The sequence below is a fragment of the Capra hircus genome, chromosome 23 (assembly GCF_001704415.2).
Source record: "Capra hircus breed San Clemente chromosome 23, ASM170441v1, whole genome shotgun sequence".
Taxonomy (NCBI): Eukaryota; Metazoa; Chordata; class Mammalia; order Artiodactyla; family Bovidae; genus Capra; species Capra hircus.
Genome location: NC_030830.1, coordinates 19322707 through 19338557, shown reverse-complemented (window position 1 = coordinate 19338557; position 15851 = coordinate 19322707). Strand labels below are relative to the sequence as shown.

The window sequence follows — 15851 nt, the reverse complement described above, 5'->3', positions numbered from 1 at the left end:
CATCAGTCCTTCCAATGAACACCCTAAAGGACTGATCTCTTAGGACATTTCAGTCTAGAGCCCTGAAATGAAAGCTCACGCAGCAGAGAAACGGTTCAAACTCCACCTTTGGATTTACAGGAAACCTTTTTTCCGAATCCTTGTGTTATCCTCCTGGGTGGAACGCAGATACATCAAGTATATATATATATATATCACTCAGTCAGTTCAGTCACTCAGTCGTGTCCGACTCTTTACGACCCCATGAATCGCAGCACGCCAGGCCTCCCTGTCCATCACCAACTCCCGGAGTTCACTCAGACATCCATCAAGTCGGTGATGCCATCCAGCCATCTCATCCTCTGTCGTCCCCTTCTCCTCCTGCCCCCAATCCCTCCCAGCATCAGAGTCTTTTCCAATGAGTCCACTCTTCGCATGAGGTGGACAAAGTACTGGAGTTTCAGCTTTAGCATCATTCCTTCCAAAGAAATCCCAGGGCTGATCTCCTTCAGAATGGACTGGTTGGATCTCCTTGCAGTCCAAGGGACTCTCAAGAGTCTTCTCCAACACCACAGTTCAAAAGCATCAATTCTTCGGCGCTCAGCCTTCTTTACATATATATATTTAAATCAGAATATCATTTCTCCATCACGTGGACCTTCTACTATCATCTCTTGTTTAGTTAGTTATTAAACATTTTAAAATTGAGATATAGTTGATTTACAATATAATGTCTCGTGTACAACATCATATTTCATAATTTTTAAAGGTTATACTCCATTTATAATAATTGTAAAATATTCTGTTGTTATGAGTATATTCCCTGTTCTATACAATGTATCATTGTAGCTTTTTTATTTTATATATAGTAGTATCTATCTGTTAGTTCCCTACCCCTAACTTGCTCCTCTCCCTCCCTTCTCCCTGCTGGTAATCACTAGTCTGTTCTCTATATCTGTGAGTCTATTTGTTTTTGTTATACTGAAGGAGGAAACAGACAGAGCTGGACTCCATCTTAGGTCTGTTCATGCTGTTCATGCTTGACCACCTCTCCAATGGACTCTGAACTCTGTGCTTAGTGTCTATGGAAACTACAATAGAAAGATAAGACCCCCTCTGGACAGGGGCATCTTGAAGATCACATCCAGGTTACTCATCGATTAAAAGAAAACAATCACCCCTGCTTCCAGACAGATCATAAAGTCTTATTGATTATTAACTGTTTGAACACATAACACATGAATGATGGGGTTATTGTGATTGTATTTACCCTTCCTTTGTTTTATGTAAGTCTCAAGGAAATTGGGGTGGTGGGTTCAGACACGTATACATGGGGTATAAAAGATTTTCACAAATGCTGGTCGGGGTCCTTGGCTAAGAGGAGACTCTGCCTTGGGCCCCCCAGTGTAATAAACTGCACTCCACTATCTGCACTGTCCTCTGAGTGAGTTTGTTTCCCAGAATATGTGGCTATTACTAACAAGTTTGTTTTATTTTTTAGATTTTACATGTGTGATATACACAGATGTATATTTTGCATATACATGTTATATATTATCTTTCTCTGATAAAAGATATATATTATCTTTCTCTGTCTGACATATTTTGCTAGCATAGTTCTCTCCAAGTCTATCTACCTTGCTGCAAATGATAAAAAAATTTCATTCTTTTCTATGGTTGAGTAGTATTCCATTGTATTTATATAGTCTTTATATATTTATCTATTGATGTGCACTTAGGTTGCTTCCACATCTTGGCAATTATAAATAATGCTGCTATGAATATTGAGGTGCATGTATCTTTTCTAATTAGTGTTTTTTTGATTTGTTTATATATAAATCCAGGAGTGGAATTACTGGGTCATATGGCAATTTTTAGATTTTTGAGATGCCTCCATACTCTTTCCCACAGTGCCTGCACCAGTTTATATTTACACCACCAACTGTGTACAAGGGTTTTGTTTTCTCCACATCCTCATGTTTTTTGTGCCAATACCACACTCTTGATTTCTGCAGCTTTGTAGTTTTTTCTGAAGTCTGAGAGGGTTATGCCTCCAGCTTTGTTCTTTTTCTCAGCATTGCTTTGGCACTTCCGGGTCTTTTATGGCTCCATATACATTTTAGGATTATTTGTTCTATTTATATGAAAAATTTCATGGGTAATTTGATAGGGATCACATTAAATCTGTAGATTGCTTTGGGCAGTGTGACCATTTTAATAATATTAATTCTTCCAATCCAAGAGCACGTTTCCATTTCTTTCAGTTTCCTATATCGATAGTCTGCTTCTCCAACCCTTCCAGCACTTTTATGAATTCCTGATGAGTTCATTATGAACAGTACTTTTTCATTAAGCTTTCTGTTTAATTAAGAATAATTGATTTCTTATTTGCAACTAATATATCTGGTACCCACAAAGATATCTCAAGAGACAGGGAATTGTGAACTGGTTGATTTTTGCTGTTGCTTCTGTCTTTGCACCAGTGTTATTTGCATTGATCTTTACATGCTCCAACAAATTTTTCTGATCTCTCTCTCATCATAAAAGAGTAAAAACCACAAAGGTAATTTGTAGAAGGTCTTCTTATCATAAGTAAATACACGTTTATAGCAGGATGTCTTTTAAGAAAAAAAACCTGTATCTTTATCTCATCTTTATCTTTTTATCTTTATTTCTGTCTCTCAGCGATCACGTCATAAAGAATGATTGAACATTTTAAAAAACCAGCTTTGAGGAAATATTTTGGATGGTTTGACTTAAAATATGGGACTTATGGCCTATGGAACAATGCTCTTTGCAGAGCTTTGGGGAACATTATGGACACAGAAAATGTTAAATCAGATATGATTTTTAAATCAAAATTAACAAGGGCATATGCTTTCTATTGCTGGCAGGGTCTACCCATATAGGCAACTCTATGCATATCGCAGAGTAAATAACCACACAAAAATTTAAAATTTAAATTTATAATTAATAGCCTCCCAGGTAATTTTTTGTAGAGCATCATGAAGATATATAGGTATACACATAGACAACAGATATAAATCTTATTTTTAACACAAAGGAATAAAGACTGATTATAGGAAATGCATGCAATATAGCTGTAAAACATGAATATAACATTGGGGTTAGAAATAATCTATCCCTCATTCTCACCAATCCCAATATGGACCCTTCACTGCATTAAGGTTAATTTAGTCAATACATTTGCTCATACACACCGTGGTCCTCCTTACCTAAACTTCTTCCTCATATATTTTGAATATTTTCATTATTCCTTTGTAAAACTCATCTGTGGTTAAGCCCCAGATTAAAGTACTGTCTTTTCACTGAAGCCTTACTTGACCTCTTAAGCCTTTACTAATATCTTTGTTTTTCTTACCTCAACTTGTAGTCATGGTTTGAAACTTTCATTACATAGCCCATTTATTCTCTACTGTTTTTCATGAATGACAATGTAATTACCTATTCCTGTCTACTCTAGGCAGTCCTAGGAAAATTATCTTTTATGTTTTCCCCATATTCCTGCATTAATCCTAGCCATATGGGATGTCTTAATGATGCACTTTACTGCTGATTGCATATTTGTATTGTGATTTTCAGAGACTTAAATATTTGCCACATTATTAATATCTTAGGGAACTCAAGTGGATAAGTCCTATGATCATGTCATTCCTAGAGTTTGTAGCAAAGTGAGGTAGGTGTCAAGCTTAATTAGGTATTTTGTAGTTCAGTTCAGTCGCTCAGTTGTGTCTGACTCTTTGCAGCCCCATGGACTTCAGTACACCAGGCTTCCCTGTCCATCACCAACTCCCGGATCCTGCTCAAACTCATGTCCATTGCATCGGTGATGCCATCCAAACATCTCATCCTCTGTTGACCCCTTTCCCTCCTGCCATCAATCTTTCCCAGCATCAGTGTCTTTTTAAATGAGTCAGTTCTTTGCATCTTGCTAAGTCACTTCAGTCGTGTCCCACTCTGTGTGACCCCATAGACAGCAGCCCACCAGGCTCCCCCGTCCCCTGGAGTGGGTTGCCATTTCCTTCTCCAATGCATGAAAGTGAAAAGTGAAAGTGAAGTCGCTCAGTCGTGTCCGACTCTTAGCGACCCCATGGACTGCAGCCTACCAGATTCCTCCATCCATGGGATTTTCCAGGCAAGAGTACTGGAGTGGAATGCCATTGCCTTCTCCTCTTTGCCTCAGGTGGCTAAAGTATTGGGAGTTTCAGCTTCAGCATCAGTCCTTCCAATGAATATTCAGGACTGATTTCCTCTAGGATTGACAGGTTGTATCTCCTTGCAGTCCAAGGAACCCTCAAGAGTCTTCTCCAACACCACAGTTCAAAAGCATCAATTCTTCAGTGCTCAGCTTTTTTTATAGTCCAAGTCTCACATCCATGCATGACTACTGGAAAAGCCATAGCTTTGACTAGATGGACCTTTGTTGGTAAAGTAATGTCTCTGCTTTTTAATATGCCATCTAGGTTGGTCATAACTTTTCTTCCAAGGAGCAAGCATCTTTTAATTTCATGGATGCAGTCACCATCTGCAGTGATTTTGGAGCCCCCCAAAATAGTCTGTCACTGTTTCCACTCTTTCCCCATCTATTTGCCATGCAGTGATGGGACCAGATGCCATGATCTTAGTTTTCTGAATGTTGGGTTTTAAGCCAACTTTTTCACTCTTCTCTTCCACTTTCAGCAAGAGGCTCTTTAGTTCTTCTTTGCTTTCTGCCATAAGGGTGGTGTCATCTGCATATCTGAGGTTATTGATATTTCTCCCAGCAGTCTTGATTCCAGCTTGTGCTTCATCCAGCCCAGCATTTTGCATGATATACTCTTCATATAAGTTAAATAAGCAAGGTGACAATATACAGCCTTGATGTATTCCTTTCCTGATTTGGAACCAGTTTATTGTTCCATGTCCAGTTCTAACTGTTGCTTCTTGACCTGCACACAGATTTCTCAGGATGCAGGTCAGGTGGTCTGTTATTCTCATCTCTTGAAGAATTTTCCACAGTTTGTTGTGATCCACACAGTCAAAGGCTTTGGAGTAGTCAATAAAGCAAAAGTAGGTATTTTGTCACAGTTTTTCAATTATGATGAGAATGAAAATAATGATCTCATTAGGATTCACCGCCTATTGAACTCAGCCAGAATGAATCACTGGGAGAAGATTTTGCTCTGGCCTAAAATCTCCTTTAAAGCCCTCTTTAGCTCATTGTTCCTTAGGCTGTAAATGAAGGGATTGACCACAGGGACTATGACCATGAAAATTATTGATGCTGCTGTGTCTTTTTCGGTTGAACTGTTAGATGAGGAACTCATATAGACCCCTGTGATTGCTCCATAGAAAAGAATGACCAAGGCAAGGTGAGATCCACAGGTGGAGAACACCTTGAATTTTCCTTTGACAGAAGGAATTTTCATCACAGCAGAGATAATGAGGCTGTAGGATGCCAGGATACACACTGAGGGTACCACAAAGATTAGCCCCACCACAGCAAGAACCAAGAACTGATTAAGACTGGTGTCAGAACAGGATAGAGGGAGGAGAGCATTGATATCACAGAAGAAATGGTGGATGACATTGTTAGAGCAGAAATGCAGATGGGTCATCATAAGGGTGTGCAAGAGGGGGTTCAAAAAGGCAATCACCCAAGGTCCACCCACGAGGGAGATGCAGAGGTGCTGGGTCATAATGGTGGAGTAACGCAAAGGGTGACAGATGGCCACATAACGGTCATAGGCCATCACCGTGAGAAGGAAATTGTCCATATTGGCAAACATCATACAGAAATACATCTGAACCAGGCAGCCAGGATAGGAGATGGACTGAGTGTGTGTTTGGATGTCCAGGAGCATCTTGGGTACTGTAGATGAAGGAAGGCAGAGGTCCACCACCGACAAATTGGCGAGGAAGAAATACATGGGAGAGTGGAGGCGATGGTCTGAGGAAATGGCCAGCAAGATGAGTATGTTTCCAAACAGCCCTGCTAAGTAAAGACACAGGAAAAGTGCAAAAAATAGCTCTTGTTGCTCTGGCCAACTTGAGAAACCCAGGAGGAGAAATTCAGAGATGCTGGTTTGGTTTTGCCTTTCCATTACTTGAATGTATCTGCATGAAGACCAGAGGATGACTCTGTTTTTGGCTGCAACTTGTGGCAAGTGGACTTCCCCGACAGAGAGCAAACCTGTGCCCCCTGCAACTGGACCACCAGGGAAGTCCTGGAGGATGAAATATTTTTGACAGAAAAAAAAAATGTTTCCTTCTCATTTTTTACATGCTCACCTAGTCTTGTCTCATTTACTAAATATTTTCTCTTTAGGCCATGCTATTTTCTCTCTGATGCTCTCTACCAAGCCTCAGTGGACCTTGTGTGTTAGTCACAGTCATGTCCGACTCTTTGTGACCTCATGGACTGTGGCCTGCCAGGCTTCTTTGTCCATGGATTTCTACAGGCAAGAATACTGGAGTGGGTTGCCATTCCCTTCTCCAGGGGATCTTCCCAACCCAGGGATTGAACTCGTGTCTCTTCAATTGCAGGCAGATTCTTTACTGTCTGAGTCACGAGGGAAGCCCAAGGTCAGTGGACCTTAGGCATGACCATCCATTTCTTTAGTTGATTTACTTATTGGAACATTTCCTCCTGTGAGGTTTCGGAGGGTCTCTGTATATCTCCCCACAGTAGGCAAAGACTCTCTTCCTATTTTCCATGTTGATACCAACTGTTGCACATTCTCCATTTTGTGTGGCTGCCTGTCAGCTGTGTGTTGGAACATATCTGTGAGTCTGACACACTAAAGGACTCTATGCCAAACATGGAGATTTAAATGATGATTATTTTACAGGTTTTTGTCCAACCCCATATGAACCATTGTTCTTGGAAATAAGTCAGACATCTACCATTTAGGATTCATAAGATGTAAACAAACTATTTTATATTTTTAAGATAAAAAGAAAAAACATAGTAATGTGCCTGACAAGTTTAAAAAGTTAAACCTCCAAAAATTATTTTACTTGAACACTGTGAGAAACAGGAAAATATTTATAAATAATTTTAAAAGTTATATAGCACATGTAGTTATATAATACACTGTGTGTTCTTCTTTAGTAGATAAGGGTAAAGAGGAACACATACAGAAAGTTATGTCCAAATATGGCTGATTTAAAAGATTCTCTTTTAATAGTTTAGTAATATTTTAACTATAACTACAAAAAAAGGCTTCATGTTTATAAAATGTTGTTAATACTTGTGCTCCTGCATTTCTTGGAGTTATAGAAAACACGAAATAATAGAAGACAAAGCTCCTAATGCAAGAAACTTGAAATCAGGTTGTGGACGGAAAATACTGTAATTAAATAATTAAGAAAATTAAATAATTGTCATAGAAAATAATTCAGAGGACAAATGTTCACATATACATGTGAATAATTTCAGAAGAATGGAGTACTCTCCAAGAGACAGAAAAAATCCTGGAAAGTGTGGGCTCTGAGGCCGGCCACAGTGAAACGAGACCCCAGGTCACTTAACCTCTCTAAATCTTAATTTTCTCATATATAATAATGGCACCTGCCTTAAAGGTTGTTGTGAAAATGAAATGAGTTGGTGTATGCAAAGGTTTTAGCAAATAATGATTACTCAAAAAATGCAAACTATGGTTGACAAAACCAGACTAGGGGTAAAGCAGGTTTCTTTCTTGTCTTTACAATGACTGTTTTAAATCTTCTCAAATTTTTTACTCCAGCACGTCCCTTCACATCAATTACTTCACTTATGGTAGTTTCATAGAAAATAGAAACCACTGCAAGATGGATGTGCCTGACTTCTTGACATGATGCAGAAAACTTGTCTGCATCTCCATTTATCCTTCCTTTCCCCCTTCCCTCCTTTTACAAAAAAGCATTATCTTTCTTTCCTGAAAAGATTGACACCTCCACATATGTCCCTCCCCCCCTTTCCCACTTCTCTTAAAACTCCCTTCTCTCTTCTATAACTTGAATGTTCTCCTGCTCTGTTGGACCCATACTTTCAGCTTCAGTATCTTCCATCTTCAACATCCCTTTCCAGATTCGTGACTACTTCTGGCTTCTTCCTGACTCTCTCTTCCATGACACAACCCCTCACAGAACTGACTTCCCCACATCCTACTTATTTCCCATCACATGTCATTCTGTCTACTGCCCCAGGAATTCCAATAAATTGCTCTGCCAAGTCTTCTTGAAAGAATTCAGTGGACACTTCTCAGTCCTTGTGTTTTTAGACCTCTTAGGATTCTTTCCTAGAGAAATTCTATTCCTCTCTGGATTTATTCTCAGATTTCCTCTAATCTTTCTGGCTATTTCTTTCCAGTTGTTTTGCAGAATTTACTTCTTTTGACAATCCCTGAAATGTTGACATTTCTTTGGTTTTCATCTTACGCCTTGTTTTCTTTTCATCCTACAGATATTTGTGGATGAGTCTATTCATCCCCTGGGTTTCATACTATCTGTATGCCAATCTCTCCCAAATTTGTTTCTCTAGTGCAACTTTCTTTCATATTCAGGCTCATATTCCCAGTGCTCTTTGAATGTCAACTTGGATATCATAGACACTTGTATCTAAGATTTCCCAAACTGAATCCATTAAATTCTCCTCCCTGCTTGAAGACTGTTCCTCTCTTCATGTATCCTTTATCAATAAATAGCACCACAGTGTATCCAGTTATTCAAGAAAAGAAAACTTGGCACTCATCCCAGGACTTCTACCTTTCGTTAACCTGTACATCTAATCAATTCTTAAGTCTTGTTGATATTGCTTTTTGGGAAGAAGAATCTTATTATTAAATAAATATATATTTACATCTACCACAAATTAACACACTGTTTTAGGCACTGAAAAACAGTGGTGACAAGAAAGGCATGGTCTCTACCCTTAAGGAGCTTTCAATAAAAGCCAGAAAATTTAGAATTATCCTTGACTCATCCAGTGCATCACCAAGCTCCATTGATTCTCACTTTTCTCACACTCATATTCCTTTTCTTCATTCCTAATTATACTGTCTATGTCAGACTTTCATCATCTCTCATCTGAATACTTGTAATAAACTTAAAATTCATTTTACTTCCTGTAGTCTTCCTCCTTTCAAGTTTTCTTTCATATTTTGTAAAGAATACCACTCTAATGGCAGAAAGTGAAGAGGAACTAAAGAGCCTCTTGATCAGGGTAAAAGAGGAGAGTGAAAAAATTAAGATCATGGCATCCGGTTACATCATTTCCTGGCAAACAGGAGGGGAAAAGTTGAAATAGTGACAGATTTTCTTTTCCTGGGCCCCAAAATCACCGTGGATGTTGACTGCAGCCATGAATTTAAAAGATGCTTGCTCCTTCGAAAGAAAGCTATGACAAACCTAGATGGCGGATTAAAAAGCAGAGACCTCACTTTGCTGACAAAGGCCAAATAGTCAAAGCTATGGTTTTTCCAATAGTCATGTACAGATGTGAGAGATGGATCTTAAAGAAGGCTGAGCACCAAAGAATTGATGCTTTTGAATTGTGGTGCTGGAGAATATTCTTGAGAGTCCTTTGGACTGCAAGGAGATCAACCAGTCAATCCTAAAGGAAATTAACTCTCAATATTCATTGGAAGGACTGGTGCTGAAGCTCCAAACTTTTGGCCACTGGATGTGAAGAGCCGACTCACTGGAAAAGACCCTGATTTGGGGAAAGATTGAGGACAGGAGGAGAAGGGATTGACAGAGGATGAGATGGTTGGATGGCATCACTGACTCAATGGACATGAGTCCAAGCAAACTCCAGAGATAGCAGAGGATAGAGGAGTCCATGCAGTCACAAAGAGCTGGAAACAACTTGCTGACTGAACAACAACAAAAGAATTATCTTTCTAAAACAAAAATTTCCTCCCTTTCCCTTCTTAAGAACTTCTAGTTGTTTTCGATTACCTTCAACTCCAATTCCAAATTCCTTATGATGGCATAAAAGATTCTTCATAATCCTTTTCTTACCTCTCTAGCATTCTCTCTTGCCATGCTCAATTTCTCGTCCTTAGAATTTCCTAACATACACTGAAAGTTTATGTCTATCTGGCTTTTCTTGTCTTGAAATTCTCTGACTGCCTCAGTTGAATTTTTCCTCAAGGTATTCTCTATTGCATTGCCCTGCATTTTTCTTCATGTCATTCATTACTATCAAGAATTTTCTTATTTCTTAAAAAATAATTTCTTCTTTATTTTCTAATCTGCATCAATAAAATAGATGATTTATAAGATCAGGACATTTGTCTGTCTTTTTTTTTTTTTAATCACTACGCCTCCTGACATACTGGAGGCAATCAACATGTATTGGTTGAGTGAATGAATATACTTCTTAAAAACTTAAGAAGTTCTTTCTTATATCATATAGAAGTATGTGTTTTCAATGCATATTTTATAGTGACTTTTATTCTAAGCTAAGTAGCCATTGAGACTATATATAAAATATACATAATAAATATATAAAATATACACTATTCAAATATATACGGGCTTCCAAGGTGATTCAGTAGTAAAGAATCTGCCTGCCAATGCAGGAGATGTGGGTCGGATCCCTGGGTCGGACAGATCCTCTGGAGGAGGAAATGGCAACCTGCTCCAGTATTCCCGCCTGCACAATCTCATGGACAGAGAAGACTGATGGGCTGCAGTCCATGGGGTCCTGAAGAGTTGAACATGAGTGACCAACACGCACATGTAAATATATATGTGTAGTACTTAGTTGCTCAGTCATGTCTGGCTCTTTGTGATCTCATGGACTGTAGCCCACCAAGCTCCTCTGTCCATGGGGATTCTCCAGGTAAGAATACTGGAGTGGGTTGCCATGCCATCCTCCAGGGGATCTTCCCAACTCAAGGATGGAACCCAGATCTTCCACACTGCAGGTGGATTCTTTACTGTCTGAGCCACCAGGGAAGATCTATAAATATAAATAATTATGTATTTGTTCTTTCGTTTTCATGATTCTTTTTCACTTGTAAGATACTTTGGAGAGCACATGGACTGGATTTTATTCAGATTTTATATTTGTATAGGGAAACTCAGTTTTATAAGCCAATACTTATACTTGCCTATAAAGACAGACTGATTCTGGGGTAGAATGAGCTGCATGCCAGAGAATGCAAGACAACACATCTTTGATTCTACTATTGGTTTTTAACCCGTCCCATTATCTTATGTCTTAGCCAAAAAGATGGAGAGTCTGTGGCAGAAACTAAAGAAAATGGAGGGATTCTGTTCAACTAATTTTTAAATGATTGATTAATAAAACTTAATGGAAAGAGAGAGGTGTTCTACATACAGATAGGCAAAATGGAGAAAGGCATTGGTTCTTTGGACTCCAGAGAACACAGAGCTCATGCAAGAACTTCTGGGGAATTGCCAGAAATAATTAAAGCAATTTTCCTTAGACTGCAGGGATTGTAATAGTAGATGAAAAAACAGCCTGTTGTTTATTATCACTCTTGGGCTTCAGGCTGATACAGTTTCAGGAAACACAGGATAGAGTTGTATCATATCACTTGGCATTGCTCTTCCCACATAGAGGGCATTCAAAAATGTTCACTGGAAAAGTGTTCTCTAATATCTGTGGAGACTACAACATTTCACCATGGAATATCAAGTGGGCAAAGATGGAGGGGAAGGCAGGCTCTGAGCTTTGCAAGAAGCAGAAGGGGGAAAATTATTAAAAGTCTTTCCTGGGAAGTTTCTTCTCTCTGTAATTTCCCTCACCTCTACATCAGGCTGGCACAAAAGAAATTTCTGCTTCTATCATTTGCCACCTTTTATATTTAGAGTCCCCAGAAAGTTCTCACATGAACTCTTTTCCCTCAGCCTGGTGGATAGAACCCTCTATTTTCTTCCCCTTCTGATCTAAGTCACTCATCACTACTGTTCTGCCAGTGCTTGCTTTGACAAAAATGATGCTATGTCAGGCACCAGTGCTCTCAGAGCTGCCAGTGTGACTAGTGTTGATGCAGCCCTGAGTTTTCTGGGTCCCAAAATACCAATGACTTTCACCACTTTGCATTTAAAATGTAGAAGGCCTCTCTACCTTGTCAGTAGCTACTTCTAGTGTGTAGATCCTTTTCTTCAGCTTAAAGAAAAATCTCCAAGAGAAAATGGCCCTGTGATTATCTCCATCTTTCCATCAAAGTCCCTGCCCTTTCACTCAGGGGTCTTTGAGGGGTGGTGGGGGATGGCCAGGTGAAGTAGGGTTAGTTCTTGGGCAGAGAAGATACGAAAATTGAGAATTTAATCTATTGCCACTTCAAGCTGTGTGGACTGAATAGCAAAGGAAACCTGTCTGCAGCTTGGGAAGGAAAAAGTAGATTTGCAGAAAGAGATAGAGAGTCACATAGTGCTCATTTCCAAGTCTGACTCATTTCTTAGTGGCTTTGACCAATTAAAGGTTATCGCACTTACCAGAAGCTCATATTAGTAACCTTCTGGGATGAGACTTTCTCTTCCAAGTCAGCCTCCAGGCTAATGGGGAAAACAAAAACAGGAGCATATTGCATTTCCCACCCCCTAGATATACAAGGATGAGAGATGGAATGGTTCTTGCAGAACATATGGCTGGCTTAGTAAGAACTGGAGTGACCACAATGTCGGCTTCCCTACATTGAAATTTATAGCTCTTTGTAGCCTCTGGGAACCCAATCTTGACAAGCTCCCTCCACTCTAGTAATAGTTACTTCATCCCCTTGTGGGTTTCCCAGTGGCAACCATGGGGATAATGTACCTGACAGACAATTCTCTAGGAGATTCAGGGAATTATAAGATGTGGAAGTTGTTAATAGCCTTTCAAGAAGGATTGAACACATTATTCCCCCAAGAGGCCCTGAGACAACAAATATCAACTATTACATGAATAACAAATAACCTTTTCTGGCATGAGTTGACATTCACTAAATATAAGCTTTATCTTCCCTGCCTGCAACACTCTGTCAGCAATACTGGCTGTCCTTGGACTTAAAATTTGTGATCTATCAGTGTTGCCTGAGATAAAAAAGGACCCATTTGGGGCAAAGGAGGTGAGACATCACATGGTCAGGACTCACTTGTCTTATCAGATATCCATCCCTGTGAAGCACTCAGCTAATGTAACAGTGGAATGGTCTCTCTCTCTTTTGAATTTTGTGTATTTTTGGCTGTGCTGGGTCTTTGTTGCTGCACATGGGCTTTCTCTAGTTTCAGAGAGCAGGGGATACTCTCTAGCTGTATGTACGTATGTACGTATGTGGGCTAAGAATGCTCAAACTACCGCACAATTGCACTCATTTCACGTGCTAGTAAAGTAATGCTCAAAATTCTCCAAGCCAGGCTTCAGCAGTATGTGAACTGTGAACTCCCTGATGTTCAAGCTGGTTTTAGAAAAGGCAGAGGAACCAGAGATCAAATTGCCAACATCCGCTGGATCATGGAAAAAGCAAGAGAGTTCCAAAAAAACATCTATTTCTGCTTTATTGACTATGCCAAAGCCTTTGACTGTGTGGATCACAATCAACTGTGGAAAATTCTGAAAGAGATGGGAAAACCAGACCACCTAACCTGTCTCTTGAGAAATCTGTATGCAGGTCAGGAAGCAACAGTTAGAACTGGACATGGAACAACAGACTGGTTCCAAATAGGAAAAGGAGTACGCCAAGGCTGTATATTGTCACCCTGCTTATTTAACTTCTATGCAGAGTACATCATGAGAAATGCTGGACTGGAAGAAACACAAGCTGGAATCAGATTGCCGGGAGAAATATCAATTTCAGATATGCAGATGACACCACTCTTATGGCAGAAAGTGAAGAGGAACTAAAAAGCCTCTTGATGAAAGTGAAAGAGGAGAGTGAAAAAGTTGGCTTAAAGCTCAACATTCAGAAAATGAAGATCATGGCATCCGGTCTCATCACTTCATGGGAAATAGATGGGAAACAGTGGAAACAGTGTCAGACTTTATTTTTGGGGGCTCCAAAATCACTGCAGATGGTGATTGCAGCCATGAAATTAAAAGATGCTTACTCCTTGGAAGAAAAGTTATGACCAACCTAGATAGTATATTCAAAAGCAGAGACATTACTTTGCCGACTAAGGTCCGTCTAGTCAAGCCTATGGTTTTTCCTGTGGTCATGTATGGATGTGAGAGTTGGACTGTGAAGAAAGCTGAGCGCCGAAGAATTGATGCTTTTGAACTGTGATGTTGGAGAAGACTGTTGAGAGTCCCTTGGACTGCAAGGAGATCCAACCAGTCCATTCTGAAGGAGATCAGCCCTGGGATTTCTTTGGAAGGAATGATGCTAAAGCTGAAACTCCAATACTTTGGCCACCTCATGTGAAGAGTTGCCTCATTGGAAAAGACTCTGATGCTGGGAGGGATTGGGGGCCAGGAGGAGAAGGGGACGACAGAGGATGAGATGGCTGGATGGCATCATGGACTCAATGGATGTGAGTCTGAGTGAACTCTTGGAGATGGTGATGGACAGGGAGGCCTGGTGTGCTGCAATTCATGGGGTCGCAAAGAGTCGAACACGACTGAGCGACTGAACTGAACTGAACTGAACTGATGCGGGCTGCTCACTGCAGTTGTTTCTCTTGTCACGGAACAGGGCTCCAGAATAAGCAGGCTCAGCAGTTGTGACCACAGGCTTAGCTGCCCCGTGGCATATGAGATCTTCCCAGACCAGGGACTGAACTGGTATCTCCTGCATCGGCAGATGGATTCCCAAGTACTGGACCACTAGGGAAGCTCCTGGAAGGACCTCTTAAAGCCTCAGGTAATGTGTGAGCTTAGAGGTAACACTCAGAAATGTGTGGATGCTGTACTCCAAGAGCTGTATATGCACTGAAAAATGACCAATATACAGCTGTGTTTTCCCACTGCTGTAATGTATGTGGCTGTCCATTGCTCTGATGCTTTCTCATTCTGGCCCATCCTGGCCTCTCCTGGTGCCCCTCTCCTCAGGGGATATAAGAGACAGGACTGCTCTCTCTCTGCACACAAGTAAGAAGAGGCTGAGATAATGAGTGTTGGGAGAAGTTATCCTCATCCTCTTTGGAGAAAGAAACAGGAGCCACATGCCTGGGCTCTCTTCCTTCCCAGGATTCTCCCTTAATAAACATGTCAGGTACTGTTTTCAAGTATTTACATAAATTAATTTAAATCTCATAAGAGTCCATGAGATAGGGACAGCTCTCAAGCCCATTTTGCAGACAAGGAAATGGATCTCTGGGAGCTTGACTTACTGTCAGTTGGCTGAGCCACGATTCGAATGAAACAGTCTGACCACTGAGCCCAAGTGTGTACTTATTCTGCTGTGTTGACTCCCGTAGACTGTCCACCTGCCTCACTAAGGGTCATCTCCTCTGGGCTTTGACAACTTTCCTTCCCCTCTGGGCTCTGAGACCTGCAGGGAGTCTGTTGTGTTTCCCACACTCACTACAGGTGGTCTCAGGGTCTGAAGTGACAGGAGAGTTGGGCCTATGTTGGCTGATGGAGTGTGTTCACTGGAGGTGGGGGAAGAGGGGCTCACATCAGGGCTGTGGGGCATCAGGGGTGTTTGCATCCGGGGTGTGAGTTGGACTTTCCAGATGCTGAAGGGGGATGACCAGCAGGGGCCGTGCAGGGTTTCCTCATCACTGTGATATTTCACAGCCTGAAACACAGCCTCATGTTGACCTGAGGTCCCAGGGGTGTTCACTCTTCTCCTTCTCGTCTCACTGCCCTGACTGCTCTTCTTCCAACTGACTCCCTGGGAACATCTCTCCAGGGAGGGGTCTGGCCACACCCCTGCTCACCAGCACTTCCTCCCACCCTGCCTGCTGCTCCCTTCCGGGGCCTCCTGGATGGA

The 15851-nt window shown here is 40.8% G+C and overlaps 1 protein-coding gene across 1 annotated transcript; it reads right to left on the bottom strand.

Annotated features, from left to right (window-relative positions):
• LOC102175539 (olfactory receptor 1F12-like) lies at window positions 5142-12358 on the bottom strand. The gene is made up of 2 exons (XM_005696801.2): window positions 12344-12358; window positions 5142-6092 (listed from the first exon to the last, which is right to left on the bottom strand). The coding sequence occupies exon 2, from the start codon at window positions 6081-6083 to the stop codon at window positions 5142-5144; it is 942 nt and encodes a 313-aa protein (XP_005696858.1). The 5' UTR covers window positions 6084-6092; window positions 12344-12358.